This window comes from Lepus europaeus, chromosome 18, assembly GCF_033115175.1.
Source record: "Lepus europaeus isolate LE1 chromosome 18, mLepTim1.pri, whole genome shotgun sequence".
In the NCBI taxonomy this organism is placed as follows: domain Eukaryota; kingdom Metazoa; phylum Chordata; class Mammalia; order Lagomorpha; family Leporidae; genus Lepus; species Lepus europaeus.
In genome coordinates, this window is record NC_084844.1 from 75,149,925 (window position 1) to 75,169,092 (window position 19,168).

Sequence of the window (19,168 nt, forward strand, 5' to 3'; positions counted from 1 at the left end):
CAGCAATGGGCGAAAGGGCTGCGGCAGGCTCATTTATCCGGCGTGGCATCCACCCCACCCACCCCACCGTGGCCAAGACAGGGACTGCATGGCACCCCCCCCCCCCCCATTTTACAGGGGAGGAGGGCGAGTGTGCCTGGGGGAGGCCCCAGCACTGCCGCTGCCCTGTCCCGTCTCACCTGTAACCTCAGGGGTAGGGGCACAGACCCCAAGGTACCCAGGAGGCCAGGCTGCCCTTACCTGGGTCCCTCGGCCTGCTCCCTGGCTGCATGCCGCCCACTGGGTGCTGGGGCCACTGGCCCCGGGAGCAGCTTGCTGTTGCGGGGAGGGGAGGCCCAGCCCACCACGCTGGCTGCCTGGGGCCCCATGCATATTTAATGATGTCTATTATTCCCATTTTGTCTCTGGAAAGGAGCGAGCGGCTGACAGCTGAGCCGGGAACAGCTAGAGAGCCGGGCAGGGGGCTGCTCCAGGCTCCAGCCTGGCCCCGGGGAGCTCCCTGTCCCTCCTGGCAACCTCGCAGAACTTGATCCAGTCTCTCCAAAAGCACACCTCCTCCAGGAAGCCCTCCCTGCCACTCAGGCCTCAATCTGGGCTCTGCACTCACCACCTGTGCAGCTTCTATGACGAGGTGGAGCCCTGCCATGCAGGGGTGCTTGGCTGGCACCCGGAAGTCCCTCCATCGCTGCTTCCAGGGCAACAGGAATACACATGGCTTTCACAGGGGAGCCTCCCGCCACCCCAGTAGGGTCATGAGGGCCACCTCTGACATCTGTCTGGCGCCGCAGACCCTGGCCAGCACTCTCGGGTAGAGAGCCATCCAGTGCCAGGCTAGCAAAGTCCCCACATTCCCTTGCCCTGCAGGTTGGGCCTGCCCACGGAGGGCCCAGGCTGAACCCCCTCCCCAATCGCCAGGCCCACTGCCGCCCCCCACCCCGCGCCCACCCCACCCAGATGGGGCCGGCTGACAAAATCTTCCTCACCCTGAACAGGAATCATTTTCGATCTTTTATTTCAGAAAGGAGAGCTGAGAGGTCAGGGCGCCTAGAGAAAATACGAGACCCAAACTCAGAAGTGATCCCCCCTGGTTGGGCAGGGCCAGGATCCTGGGGGTGTGGGCTGGGCAGGGCTGCCCTGCGAGGGGCAGGGGGGAGGCACTTGAGGACCCCACTTGGGCGGTGCAGGGACAGGCCGGGCAAGGGGGGCGGGCTCTTCCCAAGGGCCAGGGAAGCTGGTGGAAGCTGCGGGAACAATGTGCCCTAACAGTACCCACCACCTTCAGCGACCCAGACGGGCCCAACTCCCCACCCTGCACTGAGCCTGCCGTCGGCTCTGGGCCCTGGCTGGGAGGTAGGCCGGCAAGTCACTCCCTTGCAGCCTGAAGACGCAGGCCCAGGGCTCAACTCAGGACACCCCCAAGAAGGACCAGTCTCATGGGAAACGCTGCCAGGGAGCCAGGGCCGCCAGCCTCGCCCCTCTGCCCTAACACTTTCACCATCTGCCTACTGAAGAAGCTTCTGGAAACAGCGGAGACCCAAGGGGCCCCTTCCCGGGGTGTGGCTGTCTGGGCTTTTGTGCGTCCAGCGGGCCTGACTCCCCAGGGAGACGGGGCCGGGCAGGGTGGGCCCAGCAGCGTGCGGCTACTTCTTCACGATCTGGATGACGTCCTCGTGCTCCACGGTGTGGGAGAGGCCCACGCGCTGCGGGGCTGTACTTGGTGCTCGTGCCCTGGCAGGGGTGGGCAGAGAGGCCACGTCAGCCTCTGGGCTGGCGTGGGTCTGCAAACCGGGGGGACGTGGGGGCCCCTAGCACAACAACCCCCCCCCTCCCCGGCCTAGGCAGCAGGACGTACAGACATGCCTGCCGCGCTCGGGACAGGCAGACTACAGAGGGTGCGTGCCCACCGCCCGCCTCCTGCCCACACTTACCCACACGAGGGGCGTACTTGAACTGGCTGGCGAGCGATCGGTGGATGCGGTAGCACTGGAGGGAGTCACACAGGGAGATGAGGCTCCAACCCCTCGCCCAAGCTCAGCTGCAAACCCAAGGCCTGAGCAGGGGCCGAGCCGCAGGAAGCCCAGAGCAGGTGCTCAGACAGCCCGACCCTGGACCAGGACCACCCACCACACGCTGGGACGGCACGCCGCCTCCTGGTCACGGCTGCAAGGGGCTCTGATGCCCGCCTGGTCAGGAATGCTGCCGGTGAGCAGCCTCTGCCCGCCAGGCCTGAACGACACCCGGACATGCGCCTTCCGAATGTGCCAGCGTGGAGCCATGCCTGCTCTGTCAGTCCCAGCTGTGGCCACAGCCTCCCGCGTTATCATCCACCATCTCTCTCCCCGCCCCCAGCGGCCCACAGCCTTGCACACTCCAGCTGGGGCAGACGGTGAAGGTCCCGACCAACAGGGGCCCCTGGCTGCCATGGTGACAGGAGCAGGGCAAGAGGGGACCACCTGTGGCTCCTTCTCCCCCGTGTCCACGGCTCTGACGGCCCGGCTGGCCTGGCTTTTACTTTCTGTCTGGCTTGCTGTCACAGCAAAGGACACCCCCCGGCAGTTTAACAAGCAGGGGCGGGGTCACTCAAGTTCGGGGTCGGGGGGGGGGGAGGCACTGAGGCAGTCGGGGCAGGAGTTCTGCTGCGTGACGCAGGCCCCACTGTGCCCTAGTGCCCTGCCTGCCTCAGGAGGCTCCATAAGCCGTGGAACTCACTCTAGGGCTCCCCCCAGTGGGAGAAGGGAATCCCTGCACTCACATCTCTAGCAAAGAGGGTTGGGTGGGGATGGAAGGTCATCTGAGGCTGTGCTTTTCAGAAAAAGGGGAAATGGCTTTGGGGCTGGGGAGACTACTCCCCTGGAGCCCCAGGCCCACTCCTGCAGACCCTCACACATGCTCCTGTCTGGAGCCTACTGCCTGGAGCCTCTCACAGGCTGGGCGCTCACCACTGACAGCCCTGGGGTAAGTTACCCCAGACGAGGAGACCCAGGCCTAGGACTGGCTGGTCCGTCTGCCTTGGGTCTCTGTTGTCAGCACCCAGTCTGAAAGGGAGCCTGTGGGCAGGGCAGGCCTCTCTGCGACAAAGCCCAGGTCTCCTGGGCAAGGCCCCAAAGCCCCTCCTCACCGTGCGGTCCAGCACCTGTTGCCTGTGCCCCTGTGTCCCGCCCCCCGGCCCCCGGCCTTTGCACCTGCTATTCCACTGCCTGGGGCACCCTGCTCCTCCCAGTGTTGCCCCCTCTTCTTCCCACAGTGTGGCCAAGACCCCCACCCTCCTGGACAAGCAGCTGAGAGCCTGAAAGGGCGGGTGAGGACTGCTCTGGCAGCCATAGGCGGCCCAGGGAGGCCAGCTCAAAGCCTCTGACCTGGAGCTCCGTGTGAGGGACCACGGGGACTTGGGAGGGTCATCTGGGGTCCCCTTGCCTGCTGCCTGGCCTGCGAATTCTGAACCTCGTTTTTCTCAGAGTCAGGCACCCAGAGGCCTCAAGGCAGGCTTTGCTGATGGACAAATGCATGGGGCCAGACTGCAGGCCCGGCTGCCAGTGCCCTCCCGAGCGACTGCTGGGTCGCACAGCAGCCCTGCCTCCCAAGACAGAGCCCGGGAAACGCAGGGAAGGTGGCAAACAAAAATCCCGGACCCCAAGACGGCTGTGGGGCCTGGACCGCAACACTCACTGCTCCTGCGCGCTCCTGTGCAGGTGGCAGGGGCTGGGCGGCCTCTGTTCATTGTGACCCCCACGTGGATCCCCCCGTCCATCTTGACTACCACCAGGACCTCCCCCCCATCCATCCTGACCCCGTGTGGATCCCCCCATCCATCCTGACCCCCGTGTGGACCCCTCGTCCATCCTGACCCCCGTGTGGACCCCTTCATCCATCTTGACCCCTGTGTGGACCCCCTCATCCATCCTGACCCCACGTGGACCCCCCATCCATCCTGACCCCACGTGGACCCCCCCATCCATCCTGACCCCCGTGTGGACCCCCCCATCCATCCTGACCCTGCGTGGACCCCCCCCCCATCCATCCTGACCCCCGTGTGGAACCCTGTCCATCTTGACCCCCGTGTGGACCCCCATCCATCCTGACCCCCGTGTGGACCCCCCCGTCCATCCTGGCCCCCACATGACCCCCCTCGTCCATCCTGACCCCCGTGTGCACCCCTCATCCATCCTGACCCCGTGTGGACCCCCCATCCATCCTGACCCCCATGTGGACCCCCCCATCCATCCTGACCCCCATGTGGACCCCCCATCCATCCTGATCCCCGTGTGGACCCCCCCATCCATCCTGACCCCGTGTGGAACCCCCCACCCTGACCTCTGTGTGGACCCCCTCATCCATCCTGACCCCCATGTGGACCCCCCATCCATCCTGACCCCTGTGTGGACCCCCCCGTCCATCCTGACCCCGTGTGGAACCCCCCATCCTGACCCCCATGTGGACCCGCCATCCATCCTGACCCCGTGTGGAACCCCCTGTCCATCCTGACCCCTGTGTGGACCCCCCATCCATCCTGACCCCCGTGTGGACCCCCCATCCATCCTGACCCCGTGTGGACCCCCCATCCATCCTGACCCCCATGTGGACCCCCCATCCATCCTGACCCCCATGTGGACCCCCCATCCATCCTGATCCCCGTGTGGACCCCCCCATCCATCCTGACCCCGTGTGGAACCCCCCATCCTAACCCCCGTGTGGACCCCCTCATCCATCCTGACCCCCATGTGGACCCCCCATCCATCCTGACCCCTGTGTGGACCCCCCCATCCATCCTGACCCCGTGTGGACCCCCCGTCCATCCTGACCCCCGTGTGGACTCCCCATCCATCCTGACCTCTGTGTGGACCCCCCTATCCATCCTGACCCCCGTGTGGACCCCCCGTCCATCCTGACCCCTGTGTGGACTCCCCATCCATCCTGACCCCCGTGTGGACCCCCCTGTCCATCCTGACCCCGTGTGGACCCCCCGTCCATCCTGACCCCCGTGTGGACCCCCCATCCATCCTGACCCCCGTGTGGACCCCCCTATCCATCCTGACCTCTGTGTGGACCCCCCTATCCATCCTGACCCCCGTGTGGACCCCCTGTCCATCCTGACCCCTGTGTGGACTCCCCATCCATCCTGACCCCCATGTGGACCCCCCTGTCCATCCTGACCCCGTGTGGACCCCCCCGTCCATCCTGACCCCCGTGTGGACTCCCCATCCATCCTGACCCCCGTGTGGACCCCCCTATCCATCCTGACCTCTGTGTGGACCCCCCTGTCCATCCTGACCCCCTGTGGACCTGGCACCTGCTGACCCCAGTCGACACCGTTCTGCTGGGAACCACAGCCCGCTGCTCAGTGCTTGTGCTGAGTGCGGGAGGCAGTCACAGCCATTCCTGGTGGGGACACGCCAGGCTGGGGCCTGAGTGGGGGCCATGGGAGATGGGAACCTGAGCCACAGCCAGCAGTGCCACCAGGGATTTTGGGAGGGAGGGGCCTCTGCCACACTCACAGACCCGGTCCCCTGGAGAAACCTGGAGCACAACAGCTGGCTCAACACCTGCGGCCCGAGGAGCAGACATGCCGACGGCTGCCTGCTGACATCGTCCAACGCCAGGCAAAGCCCTTGTTCAGTGCCACTCTCCCAGCCGCCGGGGCGGGGGGCGTCGCCAGCCCATCTTACAGGAAACGGATGGAGGCTCCACAGCCAACCCGCAGAGGTGGTGTGCGTGCAGCTCTACCCTGGGCCAGGCTGGGCCCAACCCCCGCCCGAGAAGCCTGTGGCACTCCAACTCCGACCCCGGTCCACCAGGTCTTGCCGACTCACCACGTGCTCCACGGAGGCCCCCTTCCGCAGGATGATGGCATCCGTGAAGTCTGGCCTCTCTGCGGGGAGACGGAGGGCTGCGTCAACCGCACGGGCTGTGGCCGCCCTTCTTACCCCTAGCCGGTCTTCCAAGCAGCGACCGAACCCTGCCCCCTGCTGGCGAGCACGACCTCGGGCTAGACCCCTTGGATGATGGCCTCAACAGGGAAAAGCAAAGGGAACCAAAGCCCAGGCTTCCACGGGCCATGGTCTGGGTGAGGAGCAGAGGCCGGCTCTGGGACAGGCCGGGCCAGGACTGGCGGGGGGTCTCGTGGCCGGGGCGCCCCTCCCCACTCACGGCCTCTCTTCTTGGTGTAGATGCAGGTCAGGGCCAGGTACTCCCAGAGCATCTCCAGCAGGTAGTCCAGGTTCAGCTTCATGCCGCAGCTGCGGGGAAGGGGGCGGCGTCAGGCAGAGGCCCCACGGGGCTCAGAGGCTGCGGCCTCTGCCTCCCCCAACCTCCATCGGCTGGGCACGGCGGCGGGGCCTGCGGCCATCAAGCCTGCGACTCTGCCGGCTGCACGATGCCTCCCATCACCAATCGTGGTCTCAGCTGGCAGAGCTCCAAGTCGCTCCCGGGGGCTCGTGGCACCTGTGACTGCCGCAGGCTGGCCTTGGGAGACTGGGGGGGGGGGGGGGGGGGCTGTGGGCTAGGGTCTCTGTGGGGCCCAGCGAGGATTTCAGCAGAGAGGGGAGAACCCCACAGCTCTGGAGGCAGTCAGACCCAGGGCGGCCCCGGGCTCAGCTGTCTATGGGAGAGACACCTGAGGGGCATCCTGACCTCTGCCTAGACTCCGTGGTCGTGGGCAGGCACGCAGGCAGCATGTGGGGTGCACACGCTCATCACCCCTGAGGATGGATGCGGCCCCACATAGCCTCCTGCGGGCCTGTGACTCTGCAAGGGAGGTGCTGAGGCCACCCTGTGTCATGCACCCCCACCCGGCCTCCCTGTGAGGCAGGCCTCGCGGTCTGAGCCAGGGATCTGCCAAAGTGGGGTCAGGGGCACCCCAGGGCCCACCGTGCAGGGAAGGGCAGGAAGCAGGGGCCTGTCCAGCCTCAGCGTCACTTCTCTTTGCCTCCACGCTATGGTCGGACAGAAACCAACCATCCAGAGCCCCAGGAGGGAGACTTGCACCGGGGCTTCCTGGGATGGGCCGTTCACTACCGTGCTAAGAAGTCCCAAGTGCCAGCGAGGACTCCCCTGATGGCTAGGCAGAGCCCGGCAGAGGTGGCCACCCTGCCCGCGCCGAGTCAGGGCCGGGGCAGACCGGCGTCACTAGCAGCCATGGGAGGGGCCGCCTCCTCCAGCCCAGCTGGAGCTCAGGGAAGGCGCTCTGCCCCGAGACGCGGCGCCAGTGGCCTCACCTGATGACCACACTGTTAGGTTTTCGGGCCAGGCGGTCCACTTCTTCCATGGAGATCTGGTCGATCTTGTTATAAACCTGAGATGGGAAAGGCGGAGGTGGGAGCTGGGGAAAGCAGGCAGCCAGGAGGTCGGGGAGAGGCCCGACAGCCCCACACCTGCCACTTACATACAAGCAGGGCATGTACACCCGGTTGCCCACGATCACGTCGATGAACTCGTCTGGAGAGCAGTCTTCGCGGAACAGCACTTCTGCATTGAAGATCTCTGAGGGGCTCGGGTTAAGGGACTCGTGTGCCAGCAGCCCCCAGGCCCCCGCAGTGGAGGCCCCCAAAAAGCCACGCACGACACGCGGGCTGCAAGGGACCCTGGTGGGTATCTGCCTGTGAGATTTTACACAACTTTGAAGTTCGCAGCAAGCAGTGGGAGGGTCGGCATGGCAGCCAAAACACCCCTTATAAGCACCCCTTATCAGTGTTCCATTTCTGGCTCGAGTGCCAATTCCAGCTTCCTGCTACGGCACACTCGGGGAGACAGCAGGTGATGGCTCAAGTACTAGAGTCCCTGCCACCCACACAGGAGACCCACAATGAGCTCCCGGCTCCTGGTTTCGGCCTGGCCCAGCCCTGGCAATGACCGGAGCTATGCTGAACCAAAGCCAGGAGCCAGGAGCTTCCTCCAGGTCTCCCACACAGGTGCAGGGGCCCAAGCACTTGGGCCATCTTCTACTGCTTTCCTAGGCCAGAGCAGAGAACTGGATTGGAAGTGGAGCAGCTGGGACTAGAACCATGTGGGATACCGGCATTGCAGGCGGTGGCTTTACCCGCTATGCCACAGCACTGGCCCCTGTCTCTCTGCTTTCAAAAAAAAGTTTGGGGCCCTCTCCTTTCTTTTCCCCACAGACGCTACGAGACATACAACTGTCCCTCAGCGAACAATGAGCATGTCTTCGCTGTTAGGTAGGGGAAGTGTGCCACTTCCCCTGGCTACTCTGGGCGTCATCTGAGAGCCGGCCCAGGGCAGCTTCTCCCACACGGGACCTCCTTGGGGCCACGCACCACAGGGTGCCAGGGGCTCCCACACTGTCAGACAGCCTGCCCTGTGGAGCCCCAGAGCCCACCGAGCCCCCATCCTGCTGTTACCTGAGGCCTCTGCAGACCAGGGGGCCTCAGCACCGCCTCATCTTTCTCCGCGGTGGGCCTCTTTCTTGGGGGGGGGGGCTGCTGGGGGAGACCCAGTGCTGGGTGGACGCGGCCCCGCCCCGCCCGCCCCACGGGGAGGATACTGTACTCGTGTAGGATGAGCTGCACCAGCTTTTCCGAGCACTGGGTCAGCGTGACCGTGGAGTTAAAGGAGATGCCGCCTCCCTTCTTGGGCTGGAGGAAGAGAGGGCGGGGCGGAGCAGCTGCTGAAGAGGCGGGGCAGCCGCCCCGGGGGGGCCCCCCCCCGCTCCCCCCCCTCCAGCACACGTTGGGCCTCACCTTGAAGTAGATGTTGGGCTTGTGCTTGTTGAGGCGGATGCCCACGGACTCCAGCTCCTTCTCCAGCAGGCTCCTAGGCAGAGCCCCGCGAGCCCTCAGCTGCCGTCCAGGGGCTGCCGCTCACAGCTTGCCCCCTCCACAGACCCCCAGGAGGGGCTGGGTGACGGTGCCTCCTGGCCCATGAAGGCAGAGCCCTCGGCCCCCAGCACGTGTCTCCCATTCGGGGCAGGGCTCCTGGCCAGCTCTGGGCAGGGGCTGGGGCGCCGGGGCCTGGAGCCAGGCCACACTTCTTAGCCCCCTACCCTGGCCCAAGCTGCCCCAGGCGAGGAAAGGACGCGGGGGACCGGGCCAAGCTCCCCCCAGGCGGCCCGACGCGAGCTCGAGGACACCGAGGCTTTCCCCAGCCCGGCAAGTCTGCCCCCCAGCCCCACCCCGCGGACCTCTGCACCTCTCCTTTGTCCAGCATCATGATGACGACATCAGCCGTGCGCGCCACCGCGATCACCTGCCGGCCGCGGCCTTTCCCTGCGCAGGTGGGAGGGGCGTAGGCAGGACCCGCGAGCTCCCCACCCCAGCCCAGGGTGCCGGGACACCTGCCCTCCACACAGCCACCACCCACCAGGCTCTCTGCCGCAGCCCCCCCGGGCTGTGACTTCCCTGGTGCCTCTGGCATCCCCACTGTCAGCCGAGCAAGGCCAAACGTCTCTCCCACACCACCTCACTCAGCCCTCCGCACGGCCAGCACCAGCGCGCCCATTTTACAGACAGAAACACCCGATCACTTGCCCACAACCACAAAGCCAGCGTGGTGCCAGCATCTGAGCCTGAGCCTGCCCTTTCCAGATCTCTCCCAGCCACACCCGTTCCAACAGTCAGTGACCGCCGCCCGCCTGGCCCCAACACCCACCTTGCGCTGCGCCTTCAATGATGCCAGGCAGGTCCAGGAGCTGGATGTTGGCGCCTTTGTACTGTGAGGCAGGAGAGGGGTGGGGGGAGATGGTCGCCGCCGGGAAGAGCTGCCTGGAGCCCGGACACGGACGCCCCACGGCTCAGGGTCCCTTGTGGCCCAGGGAAGGCCCCAGCCTGGGTGCTGGAGAGCTGCCAGTCCCCAGAGCTGCACGGGCGGACCTGACCCGGAATCAGTCAGGAGTCCAGGCCCGGCCACACGCCTCTGGGACCCTCAGGGCCACGCAGCCACAGCTTCACCCACCCCAGCACACGCCCCGCCCCACCCCTCCCCACCCGGGCCGGCGCACCCGCTTACTTCGATGACCCCGGGGATACAGGTCAGGGTGGTGAACTCGTAGGAGGCGGCCTCACTGGCTGTGGAGGTCATCAGACTCAGGAAGGTGGACTGGGGGGAGAGGAAGCACTGCCTGAGTTCTCTCGGGCCCCGGGGCCACCCAGGTCGGGCAGTGAGAACAGGGCCTCAGGCCTGCCTGTCTCAAGTAGATAGGGGCCTGGTTTCTAGGGGCTTCCCCATATGACCGGGGGTCCTGCAGCCCCTGCTGGCCCCTCTGTACCCGTGGAACCCACACACAGAACGAGCTGCTCCCTTGAGAGGGCAAGGGGACAGGTGAGGAGGTGCCACCCTCTCACTGGGAGACAGACGGCTATGGGAGGGAGGTAGGGGTGGGGTGGAGGCTGAGTGCCACTGTACTCTGGGAGTGGGGGAGACCTGGCTTCGGATGTCACTGCTGCTTGGGGACCCGGGGCAAGAAAGGTCCCTGTGTGAGCTGCACAGTGGTTGCGTGCACAGCCGGCCTCAACCCATTCCCTCCATCGCAGGACCGCACCAAGGAGAGAGCCTGGGACACCCAGCTTGGAAGGTCACCTGTCACTGATGGCTACACCAGCAGGGGGCAGAGCCTGGAAGGGAGAGGCCCACCCTGTGAGCCCTGCCCCACCTAACCTGCAGGACCCTGGGGTTCTGGGCTACTGCAGTCCGCCCCTGCCCACTCACGGCCACACCCACACAAGGCGTGGGAAGGAAAGCCTCCAAGCCAGAAACTCAGCCACGGGGACCTCCGGGAAACAGAAACCCGGCAAGCAGAAAGGCATGGACAGACAAGGGCACCAACTGCGAGACACAGTAGGCTCTCCGAGGCCACCCGGGGACACCCTAGATCCCAGCCACGGTGCCCAAACCCCAGGCGCTCGGTAGCTCCAGTAGCTAGTTAAAATCCCCCACCCGCCTCTCTCTCTCTGCACACCCCCACCCTGCCTCTCTCTCTCTCTGATACACACCCCCACCCCGCCTCTCTCTCTGAGACACACCCCCACCCCGCCTCTCTCTGACACACACCCCCACCCCGCCTCTCTCTCTTTGCACACCTCCACCCCGCCTCTCTATGACACACACCCCCACCCCGCCTCTCTCTCTGATACACACCTCCACCCTCTCTCTCTCTGACACACACCCCCACCCCGCCTCTCTATGACACACACCCCCACCCTGCCTCTCTCTCTGATACACACCTCCACCCTCTCTCTCTCTGATACACACCCCACCCTGCCTCTCTCTCTCTCTGACACACACCCCCACCCCGCCTCTCTCTCTTTGCACACCCCCACCCCGCCTCTCTCTCTGACACACACCCCCACCCCGCCTCTCTCTCTTTGCACACCCCCACCCCGCCTCTCTATGACACACACCCCCACCCTGCCTCTCTCTCTCTCATACACAACCCCCACCCTGCCTCTCTCTCATACACACCCCCACCCCGCCTCTCTCTCTGATACACACCCCCACCCCGCCTCTCTCTCTGATACACACCCCCACCCCGCCTCTCTCTCTGATACACACCCCCACCCCGCCTCTCTCTCTGATACACACCCCCACCCCGCCTCTCTCTCTGATACACACCCCCACCCTGCCTCTCTCTCTGATACACACCCCCATGCTACCTCTCTCTCTTACACACCCCCACCCTACCTTTCTCTCTGACACATACCCCTACCCTGCTCTGCCCCTCCCTCTGACACCCCCCCTAGTCTCACGGACGGAGGAAGCAGCACAGAGCTGCACAGCCCGCAGCAGGCGACAGGAGACGGCAGCCCCTGCCCACCTGCCCTCTGCCAGCCCAGGAGCGTGGGCTCAGAAGCTGCCCCGCTGGCTCCTGCTGCAGCTCCAGCCCTGCCTGCTTGGCCTGGAACAGATCAGTGCCTCTGTCTGCCCTCCGCCAGCCCTGCCCAGCGCCCATCTGCCCATCCGCTGCACGGCGGCCAGGGCGATCCACTCAGAGGCCCGTCAGCCGTGTCTAATAGTGATGAGCATCTCCAGTGATGAGAACCAGGGCCCTCTGGGAAGCAATAGACAGGACGAGCCCCAAGTGTCTCCCAGTGCCGGGAACTGGGCCAGCATCAGGGAGGCTGCTCCAGCTTCCTGCTAATGGTCGGGAAAGGCATCGAGCGATGGCCCCTGCCTCCCATATGGAAGGCCAGCCGAGGCTCCTGGCTCCTGGCTCAGCCCTGGCCATTGTGGCCATCTGGGGAGTGAAGCTGAGGCTGGAACATCCTCTCTCTCTCTATCTCTGACTTTTGAATATATAAAGAAATCTTTAAAAATATTTTTAAAAGAATGGAAGAAATGAACACGGCTATGTGTACAATGCTGCCGCTGATTAAAAATAAACAAACCCCATGGATGTCGCACTGAAAAAGCTTTCAAAGGAAACCAAAACGAGAGCGCTCCTGCTTAACGCTCACCCCCAGCAAAGTCCTTCCCAAGCCGGGGCCCCCAGCCCCTGCCGTTCCCAGCTGGCTCCTAGCCAGGTGCCCCCGCTGTTCCCGCTGCCCACAGCGTCCTTGGCCAGGGCTCCACAAGCCCAGACAGGCCCTTGTCAGCACCACCCGCCCAGGACCCTGCCCTCAGCCGGCTCTGTTCGCTGTCCTTGCTCCCCGGAGCAGGGGGCTCTGCGCAGCCGGGGCCAGAACCCGACCTCCTCGCCAGCCATCAGGACCTGCGCAGTCCACGGCTACCGGGAAAGGAAGATGCTAGGGGCGGGGCCTCGGCCCGGGGGCGGGGCCTTCGGAGCACAGCAGACTGGCAGTGGCAGGGGCGGAGACGCCGTGTGTTTGGGAGCCGCCCGCCTGCCCCCCTCCCCCAGGCCACAGTGCCCATCGCTGACCTTACCCACAGAGGGGAATCCAATGAGGGCCACCCGGGCGTCACCCGACTTCATGACGTCGAAGCCCTCTCCTTTGGATGAGGCCGACTTGGAAGGCTCCAGGAGCTGAGCCCGGTACTTGGCGAGCTTCGCCTTCAGCAGGCCCAGGTGGTACTCGGTGGCTAGAGGAGGTGAGGCAGACAGTGGGTGGCCAGGGGCCCCAAGCCTGGGGGCCACCTCCTCCCGCGCCGAGCAGACCCGGAGAGGAGCAGCTGGCCCTTCGCTCCCACCACCCCTGCAGACCCCAGTGCCAGCCACGGTTCTCAGCGGGGCAGCGCCACTCCCTGGGGGCCCTCTGGGACTTGCAGGACTGTTCTCTGCCCCTCGGAGGCTCAAGTCCTCCCTGGCGCCTATCCTAGGCGGCCTGAGTTCAGTCCTGTGCAGTCAGTACCACGGGCTGTGTCACAGTCCCAAAGACATGCCCAGGGGTGGGAACCCTGGGGGAGGGGAACCAGGGCCTGGATCCCCGCTCTGTCCGCCCCCACAGGGCCTTTCTCAGGGCGTTCCTGTGCCCTGAACTTCCCAGCCATGCGCCTGCTGAGTTCCTGGAGCGGGGAACGTCTGAAACTCCACCACGCCGGGAGGCCGGCACCACACGCCTGACAGGTGCGCACTGCAAAGCCGCCCCCGTCCCCGGACTCCATCCAGAGCAGGAGGCACTGCTGCCTCCCTGTAACCCTGGCACGGAGGGACTGCAGCGAGCGCCTCTCATTCCCAACTCCTTCTCCCTTTCCCCTCCTGTGTGGTGCCCCTGAGGGCGTTACGGGCTTTTCACATTCCATGCCACGTAAGCCGTAGTGCACATGGTGCCCAAGGGAATTCCGGATCTTAGCTGCAGTAGGGGACTGGGGTTGAGGCTGAGGAGCAAGGACCCACGGGACTGGGCCGCTGGCTGTCTCAATGCCACCTGTCACCCCCTATCTGTCACTCCTCCCATCACCCCCTGCCTGTCACTCCCTCCATCACCCCCACCTGTCACTCCTCCCGTCACCCCCTGCCTGTCACTCCCCGTCACCCCCCACCTATCACTCCTCCCATCACCCCCCGCCTGTCACCCTCCACCTGTCACTCCCCACACCTGTCACCCCCTGCATGTCACCCCCACTTGTCACTCCCCTTCCTGTCACCCCCTGCCTGTCACCCCCCTGCCTGTCACCCTCCTCCTGTCACCCCCCTGCCTGTCACCCCCCTGCCTGCACCCCCCGCCTGTCACCCCCTGCCTGCCACTCCCCCGCCTGTCACCCTCCACCTGTCACCCCCTGCATGTCACTCCCCGGTTGTCACTCCCCTGGTTGTCACTCCCCCACCTATCGTTCCCCTGCCTGTCACTCACCCGCCTGTCACCCCCTGCCTGTCACCCCGTCTGTCACCCCCTGCCTGTCACCCCCCGCCTGTCACCCCCTGTCACCCCCTGTCACCTCCCCTGCCTGTCACCCCCAACCTGCCACCCCCCTGCCTGTCACCCCCCACCTGTCATCTCCCCTGCCTGTCACCCCCTGCCTGTCATCTCCCCTGCCTGTCGCCCCCCGCCTGCCACCCCCCTGCCTGTCATCTCCCCTGCCTGTCACCCCCTGCCTGTCATCTCCTCTGCTTGTCATCTCCCCTGCCTGTCGCCCCCCGCCTGTCATCTCCTCTGCTTGTCACCTCCCCTGCCTGTTGCCCCCCACCTGTCACCCCCCGCCTGCCACACCCCTGCCTGCCACCCCCCGCCTGTCACCCCCTACCTGTCGCCCCCCACCTGTCACTCCCCACACCTGTCACCCCCCGCCTGTCACCCCCTGCCTGCCACTCCCCCGCCTGTCACTCCCCCGGTTGTCACTCCCCTGCCTGTCACTCACCCGCCTGTCACCCCCCGCCTGCCACCCCCTGCCTGTCACTCACCCGCCTGTCACCCCCCGCCTGCCACCCCCTGCCTGTCACCCCCCGCCTGTCACTCCCCTGCCTGTCACCCCCCGCCTGTCACCCCCCACCTGTCACCTCCCCTGCCTGTCATCTCCCCCGCCTGTCGCCCCCCACCTGTCACCTCCCCCACCTGTCACCCCCCGCCTGTCACCCCCCACCTGTCACCTCCCCTGCCTGTCACCCCCCGCCTGTCACCTCCCACCTGTCACCCCCCGCCTGTCACCCCCCGCCTGTCACCCCCCACCTGTCACCTCTCCCACCTGTCACCCCCACCTGTCACCCCCCTGCCTGTCACCCCCCCACCTGTCGCCCCCCACCTGTCACCCCCTGCCTGTCACCCCCCACCTGTCACCCCCCGCCTGCCACTCCCCCTTGGCCGCTGTGTTCCAGACAGTGGCTTTCTTTGCTTTGCAGAACCTGCTGACCACATGACTGCCTCGGGACCTTGAGCTTGGGGCTCTGGGCATTTCGAGCGCATCTTCGCAGAGCCGGCCCCTTCTCACCGTGTGAGGCACAGCTCAGACGCCGCCTCCCGGAAGAAGCCTCTCGGGCCCTCCCTGGGGGTGCACGGGTGGTGCCCCGCAGAGGCTGTGAGCACCCTGCCTCACTGCTGGCTTCCTATGGGCAACTCACTCCTGTGCCTCAGTTCCTTCAGCCGCAAGCAGGGGATGTTAAAGAGTGAACTCCAGGGGGCTGGCACTGTGGCACAGCCGGTAAAGCCGTCCCCTGCAGTGCGGCATCCCATATGGTGCTGGTTCTAATCCCAGCTGCTCTACTTCCGATTCAGCTTTCTGCCGTGGCCTGGGAAAGCAGCAGAAGATGGCCCAAGTCCTTGGGCCCCTGCACCTGTGTGGGAGACCTGGAGGAAGCTCCTGGCTCCTGGCTTCGGATCGGTGCAGCTCCGGCCATTGCAGCCATTTGGGGAGTGAACCAGCAGATGGAAGACCTCTCTCTGTCTCTGTCTCTCTCTCTAACTCTGCCTTTCAAATAAATAAATATTTAAATATATATATCACTCATATATATATGAGTGACCTGCGGCCTCAGGTTTCTGTAGTGTGAAAGCAGCATAGAACATGGCTCAGCACACCGCAAGTGCCCAAGAACAGGGTCTGCAGGAGCCCCGCCCTCCCCGGCGTGTACTGGGCTCTCGGCTCCTATCCCGCCGTGGTGGACCGGCCTGCCCCCTCTTCCCTGCCTCTGACGGCACAGGGGGTGGGGCTGCCAGCGGCATCCCCAGCCGATGGCCATGAGAAATGGTCCCATCCTGGCTCAGAACATGCCGAGCAGCGCTGCAGGGACCTCACTGAGACCCTCTCAGCTGCTACTGCCAACGCAGTAGCCCCCTCCCCCACCCCGGGGCTCCCTGCTGATCCTCCACATCGCCAGCCAGCATCCGTCTCCCCCCACCCCCCGGGGACCCGGTCCACAGGCTCCTCCTACCCTTAGGACAGGAGCCGGGCCCGGAGGCCTTTCCCGTGACCTGTATGTACGGCTCTGTGCTGCCCGCACCTCCTCTCCCACCACTGCCCCAAAGCCCCAGACTTTGGATCCTTGATAGGTGCACCTGCTGCCCGAGGTCTTGCCCCAGCTCTCTGCCTGGCTGGGTCCTCCTGCTCATTCGGGTCTCATCCCAAATACCCCCTTCCCCGAGGTGGTCTCCTCGACCCGGCCCCCGCCCCCGCCCCGGCTCTGTCCTCACCCACTGCTGCCCGGCATGATGTTGTTTATTGGGCTTACTCGATCAGCTCCAGCAGGGCAGGGGTGCACCTGCTGTGACCACAAGTACCAGGCCCAGCTCCCCAGCCGCCAGACCTCAATGGGGCCGAGCGGGGAGAGGCCCCCGAGCCCGGCCCCCGAGGGCTCCCTGCCTCCCGCGAGCCCACAGCACCGCCCGGGGAGTCAGCCGGGCCAGTCCTCCCCCACGATCCACACTGGTCTCCTCGCCGTCCCAGGAACACGCCAGGCCTCTCCGCCCTCCTCCTGGCGCCACCATCTTTCTCTCCAGCCCTGACAATCCGAAACCCAGACTCGGGCACCTGGTCCAGCACGGGTCATTTTCCTTTGGGAACCTTTGCTGACAGAGCGGGGCGTGGGGCCCTGGCCCTGCCTCCAGCCTTGGCACGCCCCTGGCGCTTCGCCCTGGTCTACCGCTGGAGCTGCTATCCCATTTTGCAGACAGGAAAACTGAGGCGGGCACAGCACGCAAGGCCCCGCCGCGTCGGGCCCTCACCCTTGTTCTTCTGCGTCCGAGCGATCTCCTTCTCGATCTCCGAGAGCTTCTCCAGGATCCCCATGGCTGCGGCAGAGATGGACACACCGGCAGCGACGGAGATGGCACGGGCGAGTTCCGGTCGCACGGCGGCGGCGGAGCGGCACGCGACCGGAAGTCCGCGGAGAACCGCGTCCTCGTGGGCGCCCGGTGCGCCACTGTTCAGCGTCCGGGCGGGCGACGTCGAGCGGAAATGCCCGGACACTATCGGTTCCGCCCGCTGCGCCGGCCCCGAGGCGGAGCTCCAGGGGCGGGGCGGGGCCAGGTGGGGCGGGGCCAGATAGAGCAGGGCGGGGCCGGCCGGAGAGGGCGGGCGCTGGATGGAGCGGGCGGGGCCAGACTGAGAGGGGAGTGGCCGGCCGGGGAGGGAGGGGCCGGATGGAGCGGGGCGGGGCCAGACGGGGTTGGGCGGGGCCAGACGGAGCCGGGCAGGGCCAGGCCTCCCGCTGGCCCGGGCCCGGACTGGAAGAGAAAGGGAAACCTTGAGTGTTAAAGCCGACCTTGACAGTGAAGGCAGAGGTGCTGAGGTGGAAGGCTGGTGCCTGTCATTTTGTGGGCCCCCCCCGGATCACCTTAGACAAGGGCTGCAGCTTGGCACTGCCCGCCGTCAGATACCCCCTTGAGGCCGCGCGGTGTGGACAGCGTCTCCTATGTGACATTCTTGACAGGAACAAACTGTGCCTGGGTTTAAACACGACACCAGACACGGAGAGTGGGTCGTCCTACAGGCCAGTGGCCGGCCAGTGGCTGGGGGCTGGAGGGTGGGCTGGGGTAGATCCAACATATGAAATTCACGGTGTGGCAATTTGTTTCTCACAGCCTGGGCACTGGACGTCTCAGAGCCCAGGACCAGTGTGGACGGGGGACCGGGAGGGCTTAGACGACACAGCCTCACACAGCCGGTCCTGGGGGCGTGCTCTCTGGGACAGCGAGCCTGCTGGTCTCTCTGGGAAAGGCACCAATCCCATTTTTTTTTTTTTTAAAGACAGAGAGAAAGCAAGGAGAGAGACACAGAGAGATCTTCCATCAGTTGGCTCCCTCCACAGATGGCCTCAACAGTCAACAGCTGAGCCAAGCCAAAGCCAGGAGCTGGACTGCATCTGGATCTCCTACAAAGGTGGCAGGAGCCTGACACTGGGGCCATCTGCTGCTGCTTTCCCGGGGGGAGCAGAGACTGGATTCCAGCCAGTCTCCATGAGATGCCTGTGTTGCAAGCAACAGCCTAACCCGCTGGGCCACCATGCCTGCCCCACTAATCCCTCCTCCTCCTCCATTTATTTATTTATTTATTTGAAAGGCAGAATTACAGGGAGAGGAGAGGCAGAGAGAGAGAGAAGTCTTCCATCCGCTGGTTCACTCCCCAGCTGGCCGCAATCAGTAGAGCTGGACCAATCCGAAGCCAGGAACCAGGAGCTTCTTCCAGGTCTCCCACATGGGTGCAGGGGCCCAAGCACCTGGGCCATCTTGTACTGCTTTCCCAGGCCACAGCAGAGAGCTGGATTGGAAGTGGAGCAGCCAGGACTTGAACCGCTGCCCATATGGGATGCCGGCACTGCAGGCGGCAGCTTTACCTGCTGTGCACCATTTCAAAATGAATAACAAACCCTCAGTGTATAGGCAGAGGTGGGTAAATCACCATGCCTGTATCGTATTCTCAAGTAGTTCAAAACATGCATATATTCACAAAATGCATGCTGAAGTAAGAGTGGCAGTATGCAAGGGTTGTTGGCCCTGGGGGAAGAGTATGAGGGAGTTTATTGTTAGTCCTTCAACTTCCCTGTATCGTTTCAATCAGAAGTTGGGGCACTGGGGAGCAGGTCCTGTGTTCAAATCTCACGTCCCTAACTGGGTGATCTTGGCTACATTTCTTTATTTTTAAGATTTTTAAAAATTTATTTGAAAGACAGAGTTATAGAAAGAGGAGAGGCAGAGAGAGAGAGAGAGAGAGAAAGGGGGGGGGTCTTCCATCTGCTGGTTCACTCCCCAGCTGGCTGCAACGGCCGGAGCTGCACTGATCCGAAGCCAGGAGCTGGATCAGAAGAGGAGCAGCCAGGATTAGAACCGGCGCCGGCCCACGCCATGGCTCAACAGGCTAATCCTCCGCCTTGCGGCGCCAGCACACCAGGTTCTATTCC

General features: G+C 64.8%; 1 protein-coding gene across 1 annotated transcript; it reads right to left on the reverse strand.

Moving 5' to 3' along the window:
* Nucleotides 1-1,640: 1,640 nt before the first annotated feature.
* On the reverse strand, nt 1,641-17,114 carry LOC133747045 (developmentally-regulated GTP-binding protein 2-like). Its single transcript, XM_062175176.1, has 13 exons — nt 16,995-17,114; nt 12,821-12,981; nt 9,955-10,044; nt 9,598-9,658; nt 9,131-9,215; nt 8,691-8,763; nt 8,495-8,585; nt 7,379-7,476; nt 7,212-7,288; nt 6,145-6,233; nt 5,808-5,866; nt 1,861-1,983; nt 1,641-1,778 (listed from the first exon to the last, which is right to left on the reverse strand). Exons 1-13 carry the CDS (start codon nt 17,056-17,058, stop codon nt 1,641-1,643), a joined length of 1,209 nt encoding a protein of 402 aa, XP_062031160.1. The 5' UTR covers nt 17,059-17,114.
* Nucleotides 17,115-19,168: the final 2,054 nt, after the last annotated feature.

What these genes read in the sequence shown, in the direction of transcription:
- LOC133747045 (XM_062175176.1), bottom strand. Translation starts at nt 17,058, where the DNA reads ATGGGGATCCTGGAGAAGCTCTCGGAGATCGAGAAGGAGATCGCTCGG. An exon ending in GATTCCCCTCTGTGGGTAAG is followed by an intron (nt 10,045 to 12,820) that starts GTCAGCGATGGG and finishes CTCTCCCCCCAG; the next exon opens with TCCACCTTCCTGAGTCTGAT. An exon ending in GCCTGTCCCGAGCGCGGCAG is followed by an intron (nt 1,779 to 1,860) that starts GCATGTCTGTAC and finishes CCCGGTTTGCAG; the next exon opens with ACCCACGCCAGCCCAGAGGC.